A 26,516-nucleotide genomic window follows, 5' to 3' on the forward strand; every position below is an offset into this window, starting at 1 on the left:
CTGGGACCAAAGTAACAAAGGTCACCATCAGTAACACACTACAACGGCAGGGAATCAAATCCCGCAGTGCCAGACGTGTTCCGCTGCTGAAGCCAGTGCATGTCCAGGCCCGTCTGAAGTTTGCCAGAGAGCACATGGATGATACAGCACAGGATTGGGAGAATGTCATGTGGTCAGATGAAACCAAAGTAGAACTTTTTGGTATAAACTCAACTCGTCGTGTTTGGAGGAAGAAGAATACTGAGTTGCATCCCAAGAACACCATACCTACTGTGAAGCATGGGGGTGGAAACATCATGCTATGGGGCTGTTTTTCTGCCAAGGGGACAGGACGACTGATCCGTGTTAAGGACAGAATGAATGGGGCCAAGTATCGTGAGATTTTGAGCCAAAACCTCCTTCCATCTCCCCTCACCACACTCTCTGCCGGTGACTGATGCCCTCAGGGGTCGGTGCATTGTTGGTTCTTGATGTCCGGGGCTGGGCGCTCAGGTCATGCGCCAGCTCACTCCCGGTGGCTACTTGGCGGGGCCTGGCGCCTGCTGCTCAGTCAGGCCTCTTCCGGGGCGCGGAGGGCCCTCGGGCCTCCGGCCTCTGTGCCTGCGGCTCGGTTCACTCTGGCACAGCTGGCTGCCGGCGGAGCCGGCGGGCACGCCGGTGCAGCCCCCTCTAGTTTCTGCCCGGTGGCTACTGGGTGACCCCTCGCCTGGGTATCCTCAGCCCTTCCCATGAAGGTGGCACGGATGCCCCTCCGGTGGTCCTCCTTGGGCTCTTGCACTCTGGGACCTCTGGATGTCTGGGGCCTGGACCTCCTCCATGCCTGCTTCATGCCCTGGGGGACAGGGCTATGGCTCTCTACATCCTCTTGCAGACCATTACATGGGGAAACCATTTGAATACAAGCGCGCCGATCCACACAGGTGTTCACTGTTTGTAGACTTAAATCACACCTTTCTTGGCTGCTACTTCAAAGCACATTGTGCGCTGTCTGTCCTGCGTGCTGCACAACAACATTCAATATTTAGTATTTACTGCTGTTTACACTTAGCTAGATTAATGCGATGGTGTTGTGTATAGTATGTTGCTTTGTTTTGTTTTGTTTTTTTGCTTGTTTTCTATTCTTTTTCTCTCAACAGGTGATCCCGGAGATATTTTTTTCCCCCCTTTCTCACTGTCCCTCTCCCCTTCTGTTTTTCTTTTCCTTCCTCTTTCTTTCTCCCTTTCCTATCCCTCACTCATGTCTGTCCCGTTTGTAACAACTGAAAATAAAATAAAATAAATAATAAAAACAAAGGTCGATCAAATGGACCAATACAGCAATGCCATGATGATCCATTTGGCAAAATAAATCCATTGGGTATCCTTGTTGGTCTTCAGACAACAATTCTGACGGCTAAAGAACCAAATGGGACAGGCGAAAAAAAAACAAAAAAAAAAAAAACAAAAAACCTCCTTCCATCAGTGAGAACTTTGAAGATGAAACGAGGCTGGGTCTTCCAACATGACAATGATCCAAAACACACCGCCCGGGCAACAAAGGAGTGGCTCCGTAAGAAGCATTTGAAAGTCCTGGAGTGGCCTAGCCAGTCTCCAGACCTCAACCCCATAGAAAATCTGTGGCGGGAGTTGAAAGTCCGTGTTGCTCGGCGACAGCCCCAAAACATCACTGCTCTTGAGAAGAGCTGCATGGAGGAATGGGCCAAAATACCAGCTACTGTGTGTGCAAACCTGGTAAAGACCTATAGTAAACGTTTGACCTCTGTTATTGCCAACAAAGGTTATGTTACAAAGTATTGAGTTGTATTTTTGTTATTGACCAAATACTTATTTTCCACCCTGATTTACGAATAAATTCTTTACAAATCCTACCATGTGAATTCATGGATTTTTTTTTCACATTCTGTCTCTCACAGTTGAAGTGTACCTCTGGTGCAAATTACTGACCTCTGTCATCATTTTAAGTGGGGGAACTTGCACAATCGGTGGCTGACTAAATACTTTTTTGCCCCACTGTATATGTACATGTACATGAGTATGTACATCGTAGGTCATAACAAGACTGACCCACCAGTGGAAAATGGATGGTATTTATCTCAGAAACATCGTCTTAGAGTCGTTTTAATTAGGTTAGTCAGGTGAGTCATTATTTAAGCACTTAAAATTACTTTTTGTTTAATGATAAAAAACAGAATACTACCAGATTTTGCATTTGACTTTGAAATCCAACTATTTAGCTCGAGCCTGACAGCGACAAAATGTAACTGAAGATAAAAATATGAGTCAAACAGAATCTGACTCCTGACCTTATCTATAATGTTATTTTGGTGAATTATACTCTGTATGTTGCATTATCTACGCATGTGCTTAAATCACGGTGAACATGCTCAGGGGATATTTTAAACTCAGCTTTGTTAAACCTGCTTTCTGGAACAAGCTCTGGTCTTTGGGCATAATTTGCTTGAATCCACCACATTCCCTGGTGTTGATTCATAACATTTAAATGTTTGTCTACCCTTTATTAATGTAAGAAATAAAACAAAAATTAATCTGTGCCCTTCTTCTTAAGAATAGGTCTCCTTGGATTGATCCAAAAGTGTCATGTCACTGTCATGATTATGCGACGACGCTGTAATTTTCCTTTTCAATCTACTAAATGTCTTTATGATATTTGCTGTGAAACTGTTTGCTGGTGCTGCTTGTCCTTCAATGCTTTTACAATAAAAATGTTCTGATGAGTTTATGGACTCTACGTTCAGGTCATACTAAGTAAAACATGAAGTCCATTTTGTAAATTATAGTTGTTATTAGAGCCAGAAAGAAAGATTATCCCGGGTGTGTGTGGTGTGTGGTTTCAAAGTCAGATCCAACCCTTGCTCATCGCATTGAGTTGACTACACTAACCAATCAATCTTTCATACTGTCTCTAGCAGCGATGGAGTGCTCAGAAATGACTCAGTGTCAATTAAATTCAGTATCTTGAAGCGATGACAGCTGAAATGATTGTTTCCGTTTATTTTGAGTTTTTAACGTCATCATTACGAACACTAGAAAACTTTAGATTGTCTGTGATAGATGAAGGAAACAGAATTCTATGAGAAACAACATAGCCATTAAAAATGATGAAAATATAACCACAATTTCAGTTGCTGGAACAGCTGGATTGTTTGAGGGTTACGTATAGATCCTATAAAACAGTTTGTGCTGCCAGTGCAGTCCCTGCTCGTCCTCTGCTGTAATCCTGGAGCTTCTCACCTGCAGAGTCTGCATCTCATTCTGTTTTCCAGCCAGCTGCTGCTCCAGGCTGCGCACCCTCTGCTCCAGCTCCTCTCGTGCTCTGGCGACAGACGCTGCCTCCTCCTCCTTCCTCAACCTCTCCATCTCCACCTGACAACAGCACGAGGGTGACATAACGTGAACGACTTTACCATGATTGTTCTGCACCCGTGTGCCTTCCTGTAATCGGTGTAGCAGAAGCCGAGCACAGAGCCTCTCGGTTCCCACAGTCCACCTCCGTATTTCCCTCAGTTTGGGATGACTTTCTACAGAAAACAGAAAGCTCAGGAAATAATAACACTAAACTACAGAATAATAAAGGCAGTGTTCAGTATTTTTATGTGTCTTATATGTCTTCACTTGGTCCAGGAGCCTTCTGACCAACACTAAACGTGGATTACTTCAGACCTGGCTGCTGTCATACAAAGGCTTCCAGCAGTTGTAGAATTTGCAGTCTTTAATTACATTTAAAGCCAATTGTGGTTTGGCTTCTTCGTATATTACAGATATTTTACCTCATATTCAGCAAAAATATCTTTTAGGTCCACTGACCAAAAGCAGAGTAATACTTTAGGGCCCGGGTTTAAAAAAAAAAGTTAAGATCGTGGCTTTAATGCCTTGTTTCAGCTTTTTGCTTTTTAGTAACTGGGATTCATTCTCAGTATTTGTCACTGCTGTTCTTATTTTTTTTTACTTTTATGTGGATTTATGACATAAAAGCCCCAAATAATGAATAATCCTCTTTCATGCTTATTTATAACTACAGCATCAGTGTTTTCCCCTGTGTTTGTTAAGGCTGGCAGCTTTATAATGTTAGGTTTTGTGTGTCACATGAAGAAGTTTATCTTCTTCACACAAGTAAAACATTTTTAACAATCAGTGTATTCTAACACCTGACTGAAATCTCGTGTATACCGTGTCTTGATCGACTGACTTTAACATTCCAGTAACCCCACACATATATTTACACGTGCTGTTGTGATATTTTTAATTGTAAACATTATAAATCTGTCCATTTACTTTTCTTACAACTTTTCATAGTTTTCACAGGAACCGGTCCACTGGTGTGATGAGGATAATGGGGATTTTGTGTAAAATATATTTGTGCATTCATAAAGTTTCCGTGCATCACGGCTAACAGAACTACAGAAACATTAAGAGATATTAAAAAGTCCACATTTTTTTGTTCGTTTGACAACCAGAGCAACCAGAGCTCGGACAAACTTGCTGCTTATTTGGAAAACTGTTTGTTGCCCAGATACCCAAATACTATCTCCCTGGTACTGGTCTCTGTTTGGATAAACAGTTGGTTGCTTTCAGAGGCGGGTGTAGTTTCAGGCAATACATCCCTTCTACAGTGGAACAGTATGGCATAAAGATCAGGTGGAAATATGATGGATTTGGATAAAATTACTTAGATTCCATAAATAATGACATTAGAGTATTTTAGAACATCTCTCATAAATAAAGGAAACTACACTGATATGAGAAACACAATCTTTAAAAAAAAAAAAAAACTTTACTCAGCCATGTTAGCTCCTAAAGTAAAGCTTTGGCCCTTCAGGGTTTAATAAGAAGTACAGCAACTAAAGATTATGGCTGTTTCTCCTGTTTTGCATTCTTGGTGATCCCTTGTTTAAATAATAAAGTTTATTTGTATAGCACTTACCAAAATGTATTAGTTTTTAATGCTAATTAAAACCTTTACAGTCTTTGTGCTAAGCTAATTTGCTTGTTACAGGTTTTATTTTTACACACCGACACAACAGCCACACAGAATCTCGCCGAGCTTTCTGAATTTTGGAGAGAAAGCTGATAAGTGTAATCAGTGTTTGAAAGCACTGTGCAGCAGGCCAATCAGCTCACCTTCTCCAGCGCCTTTCTAAGTGCAGATTTGTCTTTACCAAAGCGTGTCACCACCTTCTCGATCTCAGCTCTCTCACTCTGGAGCTTTTGCAAGAAGCTCTGGAGATTGGCGACCTTTTCTTGGAGTTCTTTCTTCTCTCTGTGCAGCTGCTGGGAGGTTTGAAGCTCAGCCTCCTGCTGTTGCTTCAGGCTCTGGGACACAGTTAATCAACGACACATCAAAACAGTGTCTTGACCTTTGTACCTGTATTTACTTACACTTCTACCAGTGTGACTCACCTCCTTTAGTGTTCTGTTATGTTTCTCTAGCTCAGAAATGTTAAAGTTTAAGTTTTCTTGGACTCTTTGAAGGTTCTGGTTCTGCTCTGCGAGCGTGTGGTTCAGCCTCTTACTTTCTGAAAGGCCGTCTCGTGTTTTATCCAGACGTTCCTATGGACACACGCACATCGACAAAAACACAATGCAATGGATCACCTTTTTCTTCATGGAAGGACCCTGTCCAGTAAAGCATTTAGACATGGTCAAGATGACCTGCTGAAGTTCAAACTGAGCACCAAAGTGTAAAAGAATGATGATTTAAGATAGTCTGAATGTTGTTGGTGTTTGACAGGTGGTCTAAGTATTTCAGAAACTAATGAGCTACTGGGATTTTCCCACAAAACCACCACCAAGATTTACAGAAAATAGTCTGTAAAAGAGAAAATATCCAGTGAGCGGCAGTTCTCTTGGAGAAAATGACTTGTTGATGTCAAAGGTCAGAGCAAAATGGCCAAACTGCTAATAAGAGTGCAAAAGTAACTCAAATAACCCCTCTTAATACACTTTGGTCGCCTTACTAAACATATTCATTTGCACCTTCCAAATCTAAATCAGTGTTTTTGAAAACCTTTTGTGCCCAAGTTACACCAAAGACAAGCCAAACAATTCAAGGCACAGATGTATTCATTTCTGTGCAAATTAGCCTCTAGATCATGTGTCATATCCATCAGTTTCTGTTTGGTTTTTGTGAAAGCCCGTTTGTAAAATGTTTTTGCAAGAATACTCCACTAGCTTACATCTTGCCTTCATCTCCGTATCAGGCACAATCAGAGTCCAACCAACAGTCTTGTTGCCTCTGGTTCAGAGCCAGCTCTCTTTTGAAGTTTCTCTCAGAAGGGACATTTGGTTTCCAGGTGCTTCTTTCACTTGTGGCACCATGTTAGCAAATATTAGCAAATATTAGGACATTTACTCCGACAAATGGCTGTTGAAATCCCGTTTGGTTGAAGTCATGACACTTTTACTCTTTCCTTTATTGGGTACGCAGACGGAAGATTTTTAGCCAAATGAGTGAATGCAGAGTATTTATACATTATCAACAATTCATTTATTTTAGCGCAGTTGGACATTGCGAAAATTAAATATCAGTGTCACAAAAGTCCAATTGAATCGAAAGATCAACTTAATTTCACTTTTTAATTTCACATTTAACCCAATTTCAGTCTTTATTGCTACGGACCATTTAGAATCTTTTAGACCTCTAATCAACGGATAAAATGCTCGGTGGGATAGATGAAGCGCCTAATTTACTGCTCAGATTTTGACAAGTTTGAATGAAACCACAGCAGAGTAAATAAAAAATATGCCAGAGCTGATAAGGCCAGCTAAAACATGGAAGTTGTTCTCCTGCTGGATGGAGGGTTCAGGTGAGAGACTGTACCTGCAGCAGCCTTCGGTCCTGCTCGCTGGCAGTCAGAGCCCTCTGCAGCTGCGTTATCTGCTCCTGCAGGGCTCCCGTGTTGCTCCTGCTGTCACTGAGGGTGTTTGACAGTTTGTGAATCTGCTCTCTCAGCTGACTCTCGTGCTGTTCAGCTTGAGCCAATGACGTCGCCAGTCTCTCCTCACTAAACCTCAGCGCTGCGCACCGGTCTTCACTCTCACCCAGTTTTCTCCTCATGTCCGTCAGCCTCTCCTGTAATGCGCCTGCCTCAGCATCCAGCTCTGCCACTCTCAGCTGGGCCCTCTGCAGCTCGCCTTCGAGAGCACGTTGAGAAAGCTCCAGACTTCTCACCCTGTTTTCTGCTGTCTCCAGAGACTCCTTCAGTTTCCGCTGTTCTGAATTTGAACAAGTTTCTAACTGTTGAACAACCTCCAACTTGTCCTGTAGAGGGAGAAGAACAGGATTTCCTCAGCCTCAAAGAAGATGCTGTCAACATTTCTCTCAACAATATTTTGCTTTTTACGTACCTGAAGTGCTCTGGATTCAGCCTGAGCGGCTTGCAGACTAGCCCTGAGCTCCTCTTCTAGGCTTCTCTTCTCTCTCTCTGTGCGATGTGCTGCTTCTTCCTGCAGGGAAAGCGAAGTGTGTGCCTGGTTCAATCGTTCTTCCACGTCTCGTTTTCCTGAAAGAATATATGTATCTGTTATATATGTAAAACATATTGCTTGCTTAGGCAAAAAACTACTGCTAGTTTGTATATGAGTGAAGAGTTCAATGGGTTTTTACCCTCCTCTAATTGCTTCAGAGACTTTTGTAGTTGTAGTAGTTGGGAGGATGATTTATCCTGACTGTCTTTGAGTTCAGTCACATGCTGAGTTAGACTGACTACCTGAGCCTTGGCTTCATCCTGAGGAAAGCAAAGCCATTATTTAAGTGAAAAAATACATGACTATAATATCAGAGTTTGAATCTTATAATCAGTTATTAAGATTTTTAAATATACCCTGTCTCTTTGAGCATCTGTGAGTTCTTGCTGGAATTCCCGCAGGGCTGTATTGACTGATTCCAAGTCTAGCTCTTTGTCTTCACCATAGGACACGGAGATCAGAGATCCATTGGCCACACTCTCTCCTCCTGACCAGACACCACACTCATCGATTCAACTTTTCAGAGAGAAACATGGCACCATGATGCCCTATTGTAAAACCCAACTATACCTTTTGAATAGAAGTGGCTTCTCCAAGGGGAAGGAAACCGTCTTCGTGACCCTGGTTTGTCTGAAAGCCTCATGTGGTTGATGCCAACAGTGCGGCGCAGAGCTGCATACAGCCCCGCCAGCTTGAGCTCCAGGTCCCTGCATTTGGCATCGCTCACTTCCAGCTGCTCCTCCACGCTCTGGGCCTTGTTTTTAGCAACACCAACCTGCATGGAGAGTTCTTTGATTTGCGCCCTGGCATCTTCCAGTGCTGCCTCCAGCTGGGCGGTGGTTTCTCTGTGCCTCTGGTCACTCTGCCGCTGAAAAGTTTCTTTTTCCTGCAGCAGCTCTCGGTTCTGATGCTCCGCGGACTCCAGCTCCATCACACGATGCTGTAAACCTGCGACCTGTGCAAACACCAAGAAAAAATCAGCAAAACTAAATATGGTCCAACATTTGTTAATTATATAAAGTAGAAAATGCTTAGCAGTGTTCATGTGATAAATGTGATAAACCAATAACAGAATTTGTAATCTATTATAATTTGAGGACACAGCTCGACCTAATAAATTAACAGGTTATTAAATGCTCCTTAACCAAAAAGTTAAAGATCTAATCTTCTAAATGATGATCAGATTATCTGTTTTTTTTTTACATCTTTACATGTATTTGAATCTTTAACTGTTTAACTGCAGCATTAATAATGTGATGTTGAACATAAATTGATCTACAACACAGAAAAACTGTCGTTTAAAACATTATTATTGATAACTGTACTTCCACTCATGCTCCAAAGGATTTTTAGTGGCCTAAATGTAGCTGTGTAAATAAAAACAACATGGCTTTAAGAAGTTCATCTGTTTCCTGATGACAAGCTTGTCGACTTCACTGATAGAGCCTCAGAAATGAGAAAATAAGGAGTAACAACAATTGATTAATATACTGTGGAACCCTGACCCTTCTTTATAACCCACTACATGTCAGAGAAATAAAAACAAACGTTCCTCCAATAGCAAATGTTTAAGTTTTATACATCAGGCTTTTCTCAAATGAAGATGAGGGTGTCCCTTAGCACTTGTTTCTTGTTTCTAGAAAAACACAAAAGGGCATCAGCCTCACAAGTAAATCATAACATGAAACCCACAATCCTGTCAATTCTTTCTGTTTATTTCCCATTTGGGTTTAAAGGAAGAGTTTCAAAGATGCAGACCACTTTAAGTGATCAGATCCCAACAAGCTACATGTGGGACAAAGTGTGTTTTGGTGGGACATAGTTAATGCTGAGAGGTATTTAGCATTGGGAATAAGAAATATAGAACTGTTCTTCTATATTGGCCAGTGGATTCAAACCCACAACCCTCTTGCTGTGACGCGATAGCCCTAACCACTGTAGCAATGTGCTGCATGTTTCGCTTATAAAGAAATTAAGTTACTGCTGTATAGCTCCAAAATATTCTGAACGTACAGGTTTTGCACTTTTTGCAGACTTGCTGTTACGTGTAACTTATTCTTCTATTTTCATGAGTTTATTTTTGATCATTTGTTTTCAGATTGGTTTTAGATAATGTGGAGATGTTTTATGTTAAAAACGTTCTTGGTACGGCCTGTTTCAGATCAAACTGGAGAATATATTGGCCATTACCTAAAGTGGTTTACTGAGCTTACAGTCTGGTTTATATGTAGTTTGAAAAGGGAAACATCATCATTAATCAGCATTCTAATATATCATAAGGATCATCAATTTATTCTGGCATGCAGAATACACACATCCACCCGATATTCACTTACTGCTGGAAGGGGTCATGGGAATTTAGGGACCCTCAATGTGAATTTATGGGACTGAAGAGCTTGAATAATGAATTTATAATTCAATAATTTGCTAAAATGTTGAGCAACATTTGGATTTTTCAAAACCCACTGCGCAGTAGTGTGTTATGGTTCATGCTGACTGTCTCTGTGTGAGTGTGACATGTGAGGTATGTTAGCCAAGGTTGAATGTTTGCTCTAGCGTGTTGTTAACATACTAACTCCCGGAGGCCTTCTACCTCGTTTAGCACCGCTTCCCTGCCAGCCTCACACTCCAGCACTCTCTGCTTGAGGGTGAAAGCCTCACGACGTGCCTCCTCCTCCTTCTGCTCCTCCTCACATACCCTGGCCTGCAGCTCTCGCAGTTCCTGTTTCTGCCGGATGTTCTCTCCTTCGAGGACCTTTACCTGTTCATGTCAGCACAGCACAAATTACTCCGATATAATTCTTCATTTCAAATAAATCAGATGGAAACCAGTGACCTCAGTCATTCTTCACCTGTCTGCGCAGTTCCTGCAGCTCTCTGCGCGCTTGCAGACGAGACTTCTCCAGCTCTCTCATGCCGCTCCGAAGAGCCGTTGCCTCTTGTTGCATTGAGCTCCTCTGCTCCTCTAAGACGGCCACTTTCTGCTCATTCTCCTCCACAGCTCGTCTCAAACTAGTCAAGACGTGGTTAATATTTACACAATAAACATCCACTGTTGGTGAACGATTACAGCAAAGTGGCTTGCGTGGCAGCCATACCTGCTGTTATCACTCTCGGCTCGCTTGACGAGAGCTCTCAGCTCCTGGTTTGAGGCTTGGATGGCTTCTTTCTCTCGGGTCTCATTATCCAAGAGCCTTCTCAGGTCCACAGCATCTTTGCGTAACTTGTCTCGCTCCTGTGCACAGCCCTGAAGCTCTCTGTGAGCCTCAATCAACTCCCTTTGCCCTTTAAAACGTCCATCCTCTCCCTCCTGCAGCTGTTGACGGAGGCCCTCCAACTTCATGGGAAAGTTACAGAATTAAAGGCATGATGTATCAATAAAGAAAATTAGAGGGCCACAAACAAGAGCAAGAAAATGAAATAAATAGTTTAGAAACACTGAGCTTCTTGAGTTCTTCTCGCTCCAGCCCAGAATTTATTTGGTAACAAAATCCTCCTACATGCCGACTTAGGATCGGATAATGCATCATAGCCTCACTGTTTGAAAGTTATTCCTCAACATCTCCTATTTTAAGCATTATCTGCACTATCTCAAAATACTCTCTGACCTATATTCTGTTTTATGGCAACATTTTGTGTGTTGTAGTGAAAGAAGAAGGGAGGCCCGAGCTCAGTGGGGCACGCATAAAAGCCAGTTGGGCCTTTAGCCAGGTGCTGTCTCTCCCTGTCTCCTCTTTGCAGCTCACGGTGCGAAGAGAGCAACATGATAAACAGCAGCCCCCCTGGTGAAGTGGTAGGGGAGAAGGAGGGAGAAGAGGGAGGACAAGGAGGAGGAAGAGTGTTATGTTTAGAGGCCACACAAGATGGTTCATCCTTGTAAACTCTAAAGTGAGAAAAAACAAGCCAGTGCTGATCCAGCCCAACTCTACTTTATTTTATCTGATTTTTTGGGGTGGAGGGCAGTGGAGGAGGCAGAGAATATGAGGGCAGCAGTGTTGTGTTATGCGGATGGGAGAGGGGGACCCGGAGTCCCAGCGGAGCCAGCCTCTCGCTGCTGCGACGGAGAAAATAAACACTCCACCGCCGGCTTATTTACATAAGGGGTTAACTTAAACTTTGATTTGATATCATGATACCAGAGACCGTATCCTCCTCTTTCTCGTTCCACCTCTTTCCCCTTATCGTTCTTCTTCTTTCATGCTCTTCGATTCTTTGTCACATGTCCTCACTCCTGCTTTCTGACATGAGAATCCTGAGATGGGATTTGTGAAAATAATCAAACAAGGAAGCGAGCAGGGGTGGCCAAATATGACAACGCTGCTGAAGCCTAACTTGATATATGGTAGGGAGGGCCGGCCAAACCTCAAAACTCTTCTGCTCTGGCTCCACTCATCCCCATTCACTATACTTTGACATGACTAAGGAGACAGCACGAAGACAGGGTGACGCTAGATTTTGCTTCTTTTTTAAATGAAACCAATAAGCCCCACACAGATAAACAATCTCCTTTTCCAGGAAGGCCAAGCTTTTAAATCATGGCATGGTGGGGCCTTTACAACTCTGCAGTTACATCTTAATGAGGTGAGTGTGAGCTTGTTATTTCACTAAAACGCCCAGCGACCCTGTGCTTGGATTCCTGACCTTAAGCAACCCTGAGAGATGAGATTTACCGTTCCCTCATTTGGCTCCGAGAGGTATGTCACTGAGCCAAAATTATAGTCTCTAATTGCACTTTAATGTTTATATTAAGGTCAAAAGAACCAAACTTTTCCCCTGTGGACTTGACAGGAAAAGGACACAGAAACTGAAAGCTGAGAAAGAGAGTACAAGTCTTAAGAGAGGACACCGCACCACCTTTCCTTGCAGGATTTGGCCCAGTGCACGCTGCACCTGATGGCACCCTGATGTTAGCAAAGCTCTGTGACACCGGCCAATGTCAACATAGGCTTATGGTAAATGGCTCTCGCTTGTACTGGTACAAATTGGTGCAAACTCTCCCTCACAGCAGAAGCAGATGAAAGGTCTCCCATCCAATGCCAAGCCAAACAAACTAAAAGTTTCCGAACCATTTCTGTGACACTACCGTACAAACCTGTGCCAATTTAGTGAGAACCAACTGATACACCATATATTTAAAAAAACAAAAAAACAAGAGACACGGTACCTTCCTAGATATTATGTGGTGAAAGTATAATCACAGAAAACAAGTAATTTTTCAGGGTCCTATGGTTGGTACCTATGGCTGGTATTTAATTCACAATGATTATGTATTACAGTGAATACAGATTGGTCTGATCTGAAGTTAAAATCTTACATCAACTTTTTTTTAAAAGTTCCCACCTCCTGTTGCGCATGCTCTCTCTGCTGGTTCAACTCTCTGACCTGCTCAGTGAGACTCTTTTTGTCACTCTCATGCGAGTTCAAAGACTCTTCAAAATGCAGCTGCAGTTCTCGCAGCTCAGACTGCAGGACAGCCATTTGGTTCTGCAGCATATGAAAACACAAACCGGTCAGCCGAGTTACAACACAGCAAGGAAACGTGAACAGAGCCAGTATGCTCCTGTCATATTTTTACCTTGTCCTGCTCCTGTTTGCGAAGTGATTCCCTCTGCAGGCGTTCCATATCCATTTCCACTGTGGCCAGGTCCTCTCGCAGGGATGCTAGCTTCTCTGTAAGGACAGCCTTCTCTGCCTCCATCTGAGACAAAGCCTGACCAAAACACACTGCGAGGTCAGAATCATTCATATGTAGCTCAGGAAAAGAAGCTGACTTGGCCACTGGTTCTTGGACAAAAAGAAATCGGTTCCACAGTTCGTACTTGTCATTTACTGTCAGTAATGTTTATATTTTCCTAGTGTCTGCACTCTTTCCCTGTCTTTGTCTCCCTCTGTCTTATCAATGAATTTGAACCTTTGTCTTCCTCATTTCCACTTCCTGGTTTACTTTAACTATTGTTTTTCTGTGCTATTCTCCTTTACTTTAAGGTCCTTTCTTCATGTTTCCTTGATTGCCTTCACCTGATTGTGTTTTTCCTCCTCTCACTGGTTATACCTGTGTGCAACCCTGTTTGAGTACATTTTTAAAATGCTTGTCTCTGTCAGGTTTTTTTCATTTTTCTGTTGTAACTCATGCTTCTTCTGCTTTCTTTAGGAATTGTATTATCTTCCAGTCCTTTTATATTTCATCTGCAGAGCTTCTGCATGCTCAGAATTGCGATGTCGTCCCCTGGCCTACCTTCAAATACACAAACGTTTTAAACACCACTGACAATCATAAGAACCATAAGAAACCTGCAAAGACCACCTCATGTACCTGCTGCTTTTCATTCTCAGCCTGCAGGAGACTTTGGCCGAACTCCTGCTTCAGCCTGGCCAGCTCCTCTCGCACCTGCTGCAGCTCCTTCTGGCTGTGCGCACGCAGCTCCTCACACTGTCTGCGCAGCTGCTCCTCGGCCTGCTCCCGCTGAAGCATCAGCTCTGCACGCTGCTGCTCCTAAGGACCAGCAAACAGACACTTCAGTACAATTAACAGATTAATAGACAGTGAGACCAGCAAACTCTAAGTGCACCTTCTGCTGACGTTCTGCTTCGAGCTGCTCTCTGTGAATTTGCTGTTTGCTGGTCAAAGTCAGCAGGGTGTTCCTCTCAACTTGAGCCAGCTTTTCCTCCAACTTACTTCTTTCTTCTTTTGCTTGTGCACATTGCCGTTCAGCATCTGCTCGCATCTGAGCAGCTTCACCTGCACAGGTAAATACATCCATGTACCTCACTTGCAGACCAACTTTAAAAACCACTGATGTTACAGAAGCAACAATATTTTATTCAGAGTTCTCATCAAAAAACATGCTAGCTTAATGGCACTCATTTGTAGACCCAAAGATCTTGAGATGCAGTGGACAGAAAGGACAAACGAATACAATACGAAATGCAACGTAAGTGGATGTTACATAAAGCTGGTATAAAAGTGGAACTTGGCAAATGATACTAAACATCTTCTTCAGCTTAAATTCAAACTTAACTGTTACCCAATACCTAACCAAACACTGACCATGAACACCACAAGCGCCATGCTTTACCACGGTAAGTCAAACTAACCAGTTTGAACTGCAGCTGTTAAACTCACAGAAACTTAAATAAAACCTTTAAGAAACAGAAACTCATTATCGTTCAATTTAAGACCTTTTACACATGGTGACATTACATGCAAGCTTTAAATGTGTTTGTCAAATATCTCTTGTTGAGGCATGTTTACTCTTCAAAATAACCTTCCTATCTCTGAGAGTTCCCAAACATAACATTTTTCAGCTACAGCAGGTTTTTTGTTTATGATGAAGTTTGAATAGTTTCATTTAGGTTTACCTGCCACTTAAAAGAAAAAAAAATTATACTCACTCCCGTCCTGTGGTACTAGTTTTATAGCAAGAAAAGAAAAATACCACATCTGCAGGGGAGTCTAAAAGGATGTGTGTGAAGTATGCAGGCGTGACCATGGGATAATATTATTTTCTGATTTGTTGAGCAAGTGTCTCCATGGCATCAACTGTAAGCAAAGCCAGACTGCGGCACAGAGAAAATTAACTTAATTTATAATAATATGTATTAAACTGCCTATCAGATATAACCACCGATCAACTAAAGCTGCCGCAGGGCTGTTCTGGATTGTTTCAGTTCACTTTAACCCCTGCTAATCTGATTCATGCGTATGTTTGTGCAGAGTGGTGAGACCCTGGTCAGCTGAGAAAGCAGCTCCAGTGATGCTGCAGTCCAGCTGTTGCAGAGCTCACAGCTGAAATATGGATCTCTTGTGGGTTGCTGGAAAGGCTTCACGGCCGGGGGGCTTGGCAAAGAGAACAGTGGGGTCTCTGAGGGAGAGGGCTACTCACGCGTCAAGGCCTCGTTAGCTGAAAGCAAGCCACACCTCTCCCCCTCCAACCTGGAGCGCTCGGCCTCTAGAGACGAGGCAAGCTCCTGGCTCTCAAACAGGGCCGTCTCCAGGGACTCCTTCTCTGCTCTGCAACACAGTGGTAAAACGGTTTGAGTGCTGAAAAAAGACCTTTGAACCTTCTAGGTGTAGAAGGTCATAAAACCCAATAATCCATCACAAGCGTAGTTTCCAAATAAAACCATGTTACTTAAAGACTCTTGTTACACGAGACTTGCTACGCTTTAGAAAGTAAAATTTGTTTAAAAAAGTCCAAATGACCGTAAATACCCGACGGCAGTTGGTTTTATTTAAACAAACACACAGAAATACACACATGCTTTTGAGGACACTGTGCTCACTTACATTCATTCCTTACACTCTCAAACTAAACATTACTGATACAAGCCTAACTCCAATTTATGCTGAATGCAAATGCTAAAAAACAAACTGGTGAAGCTGGTTTTAAATATCAAATTGGTCCCAAACATTTCAGAGGTCCAACCACACAAACAAATACGCACAAACACACACACAGACCTCAATGCAACCAGCTCCTGCGTGAAACCACAGGCCTTTCGGTCAGCGGAATTTAGCTTGACATCCAGAGCTGCCTTGTCCTTGGCCAACTCCTCCCTGTCATGGGTAGCTCTCTTTATGGCTGCGGTCTGTGTCTCAAGCTCCTTCTTGCACGCACACAGCTCCTCTGTCACAGATTGCAACTGCCTTTTGACCTGGAGACGAGCACAGGCAGAAAAAAAAACGTTTCTTTACACAACATCGTTATAAACATTAAAATATTGCATTTGCAATTCACAACAGACTTATGACAAATACATTTTTGATTATTTTCAGCCAGAGTCTTGTTCGTGACAAGTGGGAGACAGATGGATACCCTCACCTATGGCCACGACCTGCGTGTGGCAACTGAAGGAATGAAATAAACAAAACCATGGATATAAGGGCCCACATAGCAACATTGGTATGGATTGTATCTGGCCCACACAATGTACTAACACATGGCCCACATACCGCAAAGAATGACGGCCCTTTGGTGGCCCAGATCTGGTTTGCCAGAGGTGGCCCACACAAGGGCCAGCACAAGACCAGTTGCAGACACACTCGTGGCCCTGTCATTGCCCAGAACAGTTTCAGCTCTGGCCCCAGATGTCAGCCTAATGTGTACCTTAATCAAGCCATGTAATAACAACATGTGCATAATAGTGCAAAAGTAACATGACAAAACTGACTTTTCACTATCCCAGTTTACTGAAAGTATTCTATACAGCATGCCACATTCACCCATTTTCTCTAAACTGAGTGCTTCCTAACTAAATTCTTACACATTCACACTCTTGGCATGCAGACTGGAGGAGCCAGGGATCAAACCACTAACCTTCCAATCAGTAGGTGACCTGCTCTACCTCCTGAGCTAGTAGAGGAGCTGACGGCTATTTTCACACAGACATCTATATATGGAGTCTTTTTGGAACTAGAGCCGTGGCCCCCTGGAGGCCATTACAAAGATTGCGAATTTAAATAATTTCTTTGGTTTCAGTTTTCAGACCTGGAAACTACAGTAATGTGTCTTTTGGGGAGGACAATGAACCTTTTAGGTGGGTGAACCCTGTGGAACATGAAAATTCTAGCAGAAATAAATACTAAACCACTAAAAAATTTGGCTCTAATGATTTTAAATTTAGACAGACTTCCTGCCTCCATAAACATTCATTAGGAGACACAGCGCCCCGTAACAGTATAGTAACTGCACTGAAACATGATTCAACCGTGAAATAATGGAACTAACAAAATGTTTCCAAAAATAAATAATAAATGTCTCACACATCCTTTGTTTTAAGTTTGCAAAGTAAAGAAGTTGAAGAATGGACTGAATCACTTTGAGGGATTGTTTGTTTTTTATTTTAATTTAAAAGCATATTGATTTGCTTCTATAATAAGCACAAGAGCTTTCAGTTCATATGAGTCTATGCTGTCAGTTTCCGGGTCAGGCTTTCTCTCTCTCTCTCTGTCTTGCTCTCAGGTGAAGAGCTGGGCAGAGCTGTCGTTTCTCGGGTTTGTTTCTGCACACATGCAACTCATTACCTTCATCAGTACTAGGTACTTAAGGACCGGCTGTGGCAGTGTCTCCACCAGATCGTCGCCTCCACTTTGGTGGTAAATCGGCCAACCTCGTGTAACTGAGATTTCTGCAAGTTTCGTAAAGTAACTCTTGCGTTTGATCTGCTTCCCAGTTTACCTCCTGGAGTTCTTGCTTTACTGCTTTTGAAACCTCCCTGCTGCCTATAGTGGAGTCAAAAGACCACAGTCGGATTTGTTCTTCAGCTGCATTCATGTTTTCTGACTTTCTTTGGAAAGTCAGAAAGGCAAAAGGATTTGCCAGCCTGCCTACCAGCTACCCCTCCCTTGGCTCACCCTTCTCCCCGGACAAAGTAAGATTTCTAAGCTGAGAATCATTAAGCAATCTCAGGTAACCTCACAGCTCTGGACTTCATTAACTGATTCTCTCCCATTTCAAAGATTCTCCCTGAGCTCCATTACCGCTGTTAGCAGCCACCTGAGTAACACACGCCCATTTTTTCTTTCTTTTTCTTATTCCAACCTTAAAAAAATATTTTTTTTTATACAAAATATAATACATACAATATATACATATGGAGAAAGAAGTTTTCACAGGATTCCACTCTCACAGCTTCTGTAGGAATTAAAAGGGTAGGTAGCAGCCATATGTTAAAAAGATGCACTTAATTAGTAGATCACTATTAAGTGTCAACAGCTTTTCTACAAGTACAAATTTTGTCTGATCTGGAGCATTACAGTGTGTGTTAACACACAACCAAAGCCTTCCCAGAAGTGTGAATTCACCCCAATGTCAGACTGTCTCATCTCTCTACAGCCTTAGTTAGTGTGTAAAGACTCATTGAAGTACAAGGGGGGCAAAAAAAGAACAAGTATGGCTTATTTGGAAGGGTTGGCAAGAAGAAGCTTCTTCTCTACAACCAGTGTGACACCACAATTTGTTCACAAACTTGCATCTTTTGACAGACACAACCAAAGGGGAGATGTTTGACCATAAGATACCGCCACTTTTGAAAAACAAAAATCTCACAAAAATCTCATATCAACTGTCAACACAATGACGGAGGGCTGATGATGTGATGCACCTTGCAGTCAAAGAGTCAACCACGAACTTCTCTGCATGCCAAGGTTTTTTAGAGTAAAATGTGAGGCCATCTGTATGAAAGCTAAAGCTTGGCCCAAACTGGCTCATGCAACAGGACAATGACCCCAAGAACAGCAGCAAATGTACAACAGAGTGGGAGAAAAAAAATAAAGGAATTACGGTTTTGCAATGACAAACTCAAAGTCCAGGCTTCAAGACCATAAGAGAGCTGCGCATATTTAAACACCTGTAAAGAAGAGCGGGCCAAAATTCATCCACAACCATGCGGAAGACTGAAAATATCATACAAAAAAACCCCAATCAACTTATTGCTTATATAAAGGTGGTTCTACAAGCTAGTTATTAACTGGCTGTACTAAATTTGCTTTTTCACACGACACTAGTCGGGTGATTCCATATGAAGTCTTTCCAATGCTGTAACTTGTTCTGAGTAGCCACCTATCCCACATGCTGATCCAAGTCTTGAAATTTAACTTAAAAGACACTTTTGAAGTTTCCACCAGTGAATTATTAGAAAACCGGTCAAACATGCATTGCATCAATGGCTGTTTGTGTTCCTCTACAACAGAGACAATAAGTTGGTGCAGTGTATTGAAACTATTAATGGCTGCTGACCAGTGTTTAAGGTGTAATTAGTCTTATCAGTAAGTACTCAGAATGACCCTAATATACTGTACCAGTTACTGACACACTAGCACACTATATTTAACCAACCCCTGCTACTTCTAATATTTCACTGCGGCAGAATGTTTGAAAAGCAACAATCACTATAATTTGATTTTGGACCAAACAAAAAAATGAACTCACACTAACTAAATATTAGCACACAATGTCTTTCAGCCTCTCCTTAGGTAAATATTCAAGTGGATGAATTACACCAATGTTATGGATGCGTGTAGGCCCCCAATATGGGGATGAAACATGAGCTCAGTGCGATGCACGCCGCTGCAGGGTTTGCTTCATCCAAGTTTGATTTATTTTTACAGATAAGCTATCTAAAAATGTTTGGATGGAATTTGTCAGATTGTTTAGGTTTGTTATATTTTTGCTCAGATCAACATGGATATCCCAGTTTCACATTCGGAACAGATAATACAGCAGGAGAGGATTCTTTTCATTCTTTAGAGGACGGAACAGGGGGATCTGGATCTGCTGAGGAAGAATGGAAATACTTTAGGTGTTAATTTATTGCTGCTTTCACCAAAACTCCTGCTGGATATTATATGTCTGTCTATTTATCTTTTCCAGTTCACATTTGTTCACCAAGGTCCTCTGCTTGTTATGTCCCAAGTTGCATATAAAACACACGGTGGAGCTCTGCATATCAAATGTGAGAGGAAAAAACACAGCAGATGCATCCAGGACCTCCTATGCATTTTAATGTGACAACAAGCTCCGTGAACCTGCTGAAAGCTGTTAATAACACCAGCCAATTCTCCAAGGCGTCAGGAGCAGGGAGGAGCGTGAGTGGCCTGACCTGCGAGCGCTTCTCCAGGGCCTGAGCTTTCTCCTTCTGCAGGAGACTCAGCTCTGCTTCTAGCTTCTGGCAGAGATCCTGCAAGTGGCTGTGGGAGCTCTCCAGGGCTTGGTTCTCAGTGAGCAGATCCATCATCTCCTTTTGTGCCCGCGCTGCATCCTCTCTGGCTGCTGCCCGCTCCGCCTCGGCTTCCCGTCTACGTTCACAGAGCTCCGTCTTCTTTCCTTCTGTCTGGAAGGGAAGCCAGGATATTTCATTTTACTTCCTTTCCTTCTAGTAGCAACTCTGCTTAGTTACACCTCTGGGCACTTAGTTATTTTCTAAATTAACTTTAATTTCAGCGATCACCAGGATACAAAAACTGCAGGTATAGAGTAGAGCTACATGACTTTGTGAGACCAAGAGAAATTTTCCAAGTCAATAATATCAAATAATATGCTCTTGATCAAAATCAACCCTATAGTCTTTGTATATTAGTTATATCATTTATATACTGTAAGTTTGGGAGCACCTGATGACAGATCTGTGACTCACAGTGCAGCACACAGCAGAGCAAGTTAGTCACCTCACCTCGTGCTCTCTACTTTTTTTGTATGTTATGGGGGAACTGCATGGCTACTGACCTGCAGCAGAATACGACTGAGCTCCACCTTGTCTTTTGCTAAGCCTTCACTAAGGGCGGCCATTTTGTCGAGAGAATCTTTCAGCGCAGCCTCCTGATTCTGGAGTTTGTTGAAGGCCAGTTCCTGCGCAGCACTCTGAGACTCAATCTGTGGAGTGATTCAAATAATATTAAAAGAATTATGACAGATCTCAGAGAAACTTTGCAAAACGTGCGCTGAGGAGCTGAGCTGTTAACCTTGGAGAGAGCCAGAGTGAGGCTGGCCTTGTCATCCTCCAACACCTCCTTCTGCAGGGTGATTTGGCTCAGAGCCTCCTTCACCATCACAAGCTCCCTGCGCAGATCTGAGTGCTTTCCTTCGAGCTCCTGCAAACTCCTCTCACTGAAACAGAAATTATATCACATGTTTAAGTCCCCACCACTGTTCTGCTGGTCTCACACACGATCCTTTTAACAGTAATCCATCTGTACTTTAAAAAAATGAAGAAATGTTGGCATAAGTGCTGAGTTTTCTTTGTTCTATTTTTCTTGTTTTTTGTTCAATTGCATGTCCTTCTCCAATTCGCAGCTAATCAAATTTTTTAGCCCAAGAAACCCTGAAAATGGGAAAGAAAAGTATCCCTCATGCATGAGTGCAGTAATGCTATGTAAATCATTTACATTTTCATCCAAATGTCATGTGGGTGCATTGCCGGCTGCAGAATGACATGTGTTACTGATCTGAACTCTAAACAAACGGGGCATGAAAACAATCACGCCTGTCAGGATGTGCTTTGTGTAATGGTCATTCTCTGTGATCTTGCTGTACCCTCTTTGGGCCTCCGTGTGCTGGCGTGCCAGCTGCATCTCTAGATCCTCCCATTGCTGCCTCAGGAGATCCCTCTGTCTCTGAAGTTCTAGCGAGGAGCTCCGTAGTACCTCCATCTCAGCACGCTGGGAGTCCACTTCCTGCTGAAGCCCCGACAGCAGCTTCTCCAGGCTGCTTTTTTCACTGTGTGATGTGGTGAAAGAAATAAGCAGTGGACATGAAAGACACAAAGCATGTTCAATAGCTTTCTAAATGCCAAAATCAAAGTGTAGTCAAGAAAAAGAAGTAGAAGTACTTGGTGAGGATATACCTGGAGATGAGCTCCAGTGAGCGGCGATATCTGTTGCTGTCCCTGAGGCTTTCTTCCAGAGCTTTTTTAGCCTCCTGACTTTCCCGCCTCACATCCTGAATTTTCTGCTCCAACTCTCTCCTCTCAGCGTCCCTCTCTTGCTGGTGTTCGCGCAGTGTATCCACTTGCTCCAGAGCAGCCCCCAAACGTGCACGTAGCTCCTGCAGGTTATATGTAAGTGTGAGTGATTGAGCTTTTTATGCTTGAAAGGCTGCAACATAAAAATTGACATGACACAGAGTTACATGAGAAGAAACAATGAGAGAGACACAGACAACCATTCACACTCATTCATACCCGAAGCTGATTTAGAATCGCCAATTTAATTCGTTAAATTCTACCCATACAACGTCACATTACAACAACAGTCCCTTTAAGGCGCTTTAAGCCAAAGGATTCAAACCCCAGATTCCCCAGTTTAGACTGTGACACTTGCAGAGGATGTAAAAGTACTACATTTCCACGTTGCATCAACAGATCTTAAATGTGTTTTTCAGCCCTGAAAATTTCACATTCTCCTGGATTTGTTGAAGCTACAATGACTCAAAAATACTGCAAAAATGAACTGACTCTGAACCTGCAAAATTTCCGTTATGTGCTTTGTGGCCCTGTTACTTGGAAAATATTCAGAATGTGAAGGTATGAAAGTTTTTCATGTCTTTATTAAACACCCTAAAAACAAATAAGCTGATTCTGATCAGCTCAGCTCAGGTAGGAACTTCAGATTTCATTGATTTTTTAAAGTTTACAATATGACAAATAATGATCACAGAAAAAGAAAAAAAATGAAAAAAAATCACTTCATAGTAGCTCATAGTAGTAGTTAATGGCTTTACAGTTTTGTGTAGCTCATTCCATTTATAGGCAATAAACTATTTTAACTATTTAAAGTTCATTGTGGATAAGAGGCACAGGTAATGTTAAAGCATGTAATCAAAGACACAAACCTGCAAAGCAAACACACTCTTAACACATAAACACATGTGTTACGTGTGTTTATAAACACAAAACTGTTATTACAAAGTGGGGAGATTGTTGTTTCTTTGAAATTACATACCACAAGTATATGCCCAAAAGTTTGACTTTTGCAGATATAAATTAGAAGAAGCGCACAGACTGTGTGTATCACACTAAGGTAACTGTTATACCTGTGTTTGTTTCTGGTGTTTGGAGAGAGCATTCTGTACTGATATCACAGTAGCGTTCCTAAGAGGAGAACGGCCACGAAGAGGCGAGGATGACACACTCTCAGGGCCACAGCCGTCCCCCTCACTGCTCACTAACTATAAAGAAATTATAATAGAAATAAAAGGCATTATTGACTTCATTGCATAACAGCTTCACAATCTAATTCACTACTTTTGTTTTGTTCCGACCTGGTGAACATGGTGTAAAATCTTTTGGAAGGCTTGGATCTCTGTGTGGAGTATTTCCATCTCTGCTTTATCCTCGGTTCGCCTTGTCTCCTGAGCAGGAAACCATTTAAGTCAGATAAGCAGCGTACATGGAGTAAGTCTGACATTCCCCAGACTGCAGCCCTCTAGACTAGGAAGTTATGGACTTTATCAAGCCTCAGGTCCAGACTAGAGCCAATTTAGCTATCTGTCACCTCCTACCATATATTCCCAAGGTCCTACCATCCTGTCCAGACTGATCTGCATGGTGTTGAGGCTGGCATCTTTCTCACTGTTCTGGCTTTGGAGGTGCTTCATTGTGTCGGTCAGTTCCAGGATTCTAGATAGACCATGAAAAGAGGGTTCAGGAGAGTTCAGGAGACATCAAGGAGAAGACAGAAAGAGACTGGGATGTACTCCTCCCTCTAGACCATCAACACTATCATGTTCTGCTCATAGTCCACAAGAGATGGCACAAAAGACTTGATTCCCATTACTAGATAAAAGAACTAGATTTACTCCATATATAAAGTTTTGGGGTTTCATCATGTGGATTATACTTGTTTTTTCATTCAGGCATCGAAAAATAAGAATTTCCTAAATGATCAAACAATCGCACTGCACATGACCTTGAAGCCAGTATTCCTGTTTCAGTTTATGAAAATGGAATAGTGACGGCCCAGAGCAGTTAGTCTAACCCACAGATTGAGTTACTCAGTTACTATATTCAGTCTGAAACCAGCGGTGGATGGTCGTTAAACAAAATGAAGGTAACTATAGGACATTTTCACAAAGGAACACAAGAACCACATTAAGTTAAAAGACAGACATGGTAGATTTTTTTTAGGTATGTTGCTTTTTGAGAATAAAGTCAATAAAAAGCTGAAATGTCAGGGATAAAGCTGAGCTGAAAAAATAAAAGTTCGAGGAAGAAGAGTTTTGGCATTTTGAGAATAAAGTTAAAGCTTTGAGAGAAAAAGTAAAAAGTCAATATTACACTTTACATTTCAAGAATAAAGTTAACTCAGTAGATTTCACCTCGTTTTCATCATCTTGACTTTAATCTAAACATCTCGACTTTGTTCTTGATATTAATATTGACATCCCAACATTAATCCTGAGATGCTGACTTTAACTTTAACATCTTGTACTTAATCTTGACACGTCAACTTTAATCTTGACATTGATCTCAACATTTCAACTTTGGCCTCGACATCTTTTTTTGGACTTGGGGAGGCCTTTACCTGGAATTGAGTTTGACTTTCTCTGCATCGCACTGAGCCTGAAGCTGCATAGCCTCTTTCAGCTTGTCCTTCAGCTGCCTCTCCAGAGCAGACATCTCCACACCACCACAGGGGCTTCCTTGTGTTACTCTGGCCTCTAAATTCATACAGGCAGCGTGCAGCTGCCGGCTAGCTGCGACACACTCGGTACGCATATCAGACAGAGTTCTGTTGAAAATAAGGATTGCAGAATGTGTTATGACATTTGAAATTATTTAAAGCATAAGAAAAGCGGATGATGGTTACATTCAGTTGCAAACTTTTATAATGCTTAAGTTGCATTATAAGATGATGAATGTCTCTCATGATTAAGCTCTGAGAACAGAGCTCTCTTTGAAGTGTCTTAAGTTTAAGTTGCAGCTCAGCATCTGACATGACAAAGCTGTCTATGAACTGAGCACTGACTATAAAAGCAAAGTACTCTACAATACAGTGGTTCAGCACTGTAAAAGCCAAGTCTCCCTGAAGACAACAGCTTAGCTTCGTCCTGATGGATGATTTTAACAGTGAGTGCAGGCACCTTGAGCAGTATTTCCCCACAGTGAGAAACAATAAGCAGGGGCCAATGACCTTGTTGACCTGCTCCACTTTGATGTGTGGCTGAGAGAGGTGGATTGTCGTCACAGTCGTGAGACTCACAGGAGAAGGTGGGGGTTTTGTGGAATTCTGACTTGCCGGAGGGATTCTGGCAGCACGCCACACTCACCTGTCAGTGAACGTCCTTAGCTGGGTGAAACTGCTCCGCAGGGAGGCGGCCTGGCGCCACAGCGCTCTGACATGAGCCTGTTCCCGACTCAACCGGGAGGCGCACGTCTGCAGAGACAAGCAGCAAACCGGAGTAGAACCTGGCGTTAAGGTGGTGTGGGCTGCTTATAGCAACCTTTAATTTTATTGAGATCCCAAGCAGATGCAATAATAGAACTCCTGGACTCACGCTGGCAAACATACAAATAATTGGATTTCTCTGAATCAACAGATGTAGCCCATTTACAGCACGAACGCCAGATTGTTTGCACAAAATTTTCCTCCCCCTCAGCAGTTGGAATGTTTTCACAGGAAACAACAACTCAAAAATCATAGCAGTGAAATGAACAGGGAATGAGAATGAATTGACAAAACTGGCTATGAATGGAATTCCTACCCCATGTGAACTCAACAGGAGTTTAATTGCACAATCTCTATACAGAAAGGGATGAACCCTATTGCCTTTCTGCCTCAAGCACCTCATTCCTGTGGTTTTTCTCACCTCTTGGTCTCTCCGCAAACGATTATCACACAACTCGGCATCTTCACGGGCCTTCCATAAGCTCTCGGTTAGCTCCTTGTTGACAGTGCCCACCTGGTCCAGCTGTTCCCGCAGCATGGAATTCACTTGGCTGAGGCTGGCACTCCTGGAAAAAACCCATCGTATGACAAAGTGACAAATAGCCGTGTTGACAGCCTCCTATAAACCCTGTCACAGAACCCAAACTTCTTATAGTCAGCATTATCACTCAAACATATATTTCTTTTAGATCCACACTTGCCAGCTGCGCTTACAGGGTAAACATGTGTGACAGTTTTACAATATCTGTGTTGAATAAGATTTAATATCAACCAGATCTGCCTGTAGAGTCATTTACCAAATGTTTACATCATTCTCACACTCAACACACACCCTCTTACAGTAAAGCACGCTACATTGTTTTGCTTGGTTATCTGTCTGAGAGGCAGCCAAACCCTTGTTTGCATGAATGGGATGATATCGAGTTAAAAGGGAACTGACATGTGAGGAAAGAGGGATTCAATAATGAGGACTTGTAAGTAGTAGCTGTGGGACTTATCTCTACACTATACTTATATTACACAAAGTGCTAAAGTGAACAGAGCTTGGTAACTCTGCAATAAGTGAGATATTTAGGCAATAAAAATGATTGATTGCTGGCAGACTTTGCACCACGGGTATTTCAAATAAAGCTCCATAATTGTATAAATC

General features: G+C 42.4%; 1 protein-coding gene across 7 annotated transcripts in view; it reads right to left on the bottom strand.

The window, feature by feature from the left end:
- The window catches only part of crocc2 (ciliary rootlet coiled-coil, rootletin family member 2), a 47,356-nt gene that overhangs the window by 2,720 nt on the left and 18,120 nt on the right, over positions 1-26,516 (bottom strand). For 2 of the 7 annotated variants that reach the window (XM_085150289.1, XM_085150288.1), the window contains exons 7-34: positions 25,788-25,932; positions 25,248-25,354; positions 24,503-24,709; positions 23,481-23,598; positions 23,241-23,330; positions 23,013-23,147; positions 21,811-22,025; positions 21,516-21,698; positions 20,945-21,089; positions 20,709-20,855; positions 20,086-20,316; positions 15,947-16,140; positions 15,369-15,496; positions 14,055-14,224; positions 13,799-13,978; positions 13,061-13,195; positions 12,826-12,969; positions 10,584-10,822; positions 10,338-10,497; positions 10,079-10,246; positions 8,056-8,440; positions 7,842-7,972; positions 7,625-7,745; positions 7,366-7,520; positions 6,839-7,279; positions 5,419-5,568; positions 5,140-5,331; positions 3,253-3,384 (exon numbers count right to left, since the gene is read on the bottom strand). In XM_085150289.1, the coding sequence (XP_085006415.1) occupies positions 3,253-3,384; positions 5,140-5,331; positions 5,419-5,568; positions 6,839-7,279; positions 7,366-7,520; positions 7,625-7,745; positions 7,842-7,972; positions 8,056-8,440; positions 10,079-10,246; positions 10,338-10,497; positions 10,584-10,822; positions 12,826-12,969; positions 13,061-13,195; positions 13,799-13,978; positions 14,055-14,224; positions 15,369-15,496; positions 15,947-16,140; positions 20,086-20,316; positions 20,709-20,855; positions 20,945-21,089; positions 21,516-21,698; positions 21,811-22,025; positions 23,013-23,147; positions 23,241-23,330; positions 23,481-23,598; positions 24,503-24,709; positions 25,248-25,354; positions 25,788-25,932 (4,948 nt within the window). The remainder of the gene's footprint in view (positions 1-3,252; positions 3,385-5,139; positions 5,332-5,418; positions 5,569-6,838; positions 7,280-7,365; positions 7,521-7,624; positions 7,746-7,841; positions 7,973-8,055; positions 8,441-10,078; positions 10,247-10,337; positions 10,498-10,583; positions 10,823-12,825; positions 12,970-13,060; positions 13,196-13,798; positions 13,979-14,054; positions 14,225-15,368; positions 15,497-15,946; positions 16,141-20,085; positions 20,317-20,708; positions 20,856-20,944; positions 21,090-21,515; positions 21,699-21,810; positions 22,026-23,012; positions 23,148-23,240; positions 23,331-23,480; positions 23,599-24,502; positions 24,710-25,247; positions 25,355-25,787; positions 25,933-26,516) is intronic. The other 5 variants (XM_085150293.1, XM_085150292.1, XM_085150291.1 and 2 more) reach the window with 5 other exon arrangements.

Source organism: Neolamprologus multifasciatus, chromosome 23 (assembly GCF_963576455.1).
Source record: "Neolamprologus multifasciatus chromosome 23, fNeoMul1.2, whole genome shotgun sequence".
NCBI lineage: Eukaryota > Metazoa > Chordata > Actinopteri > Cichliformes > Cichlidae > Neolamprologus > Neolamprologus multifasciatus.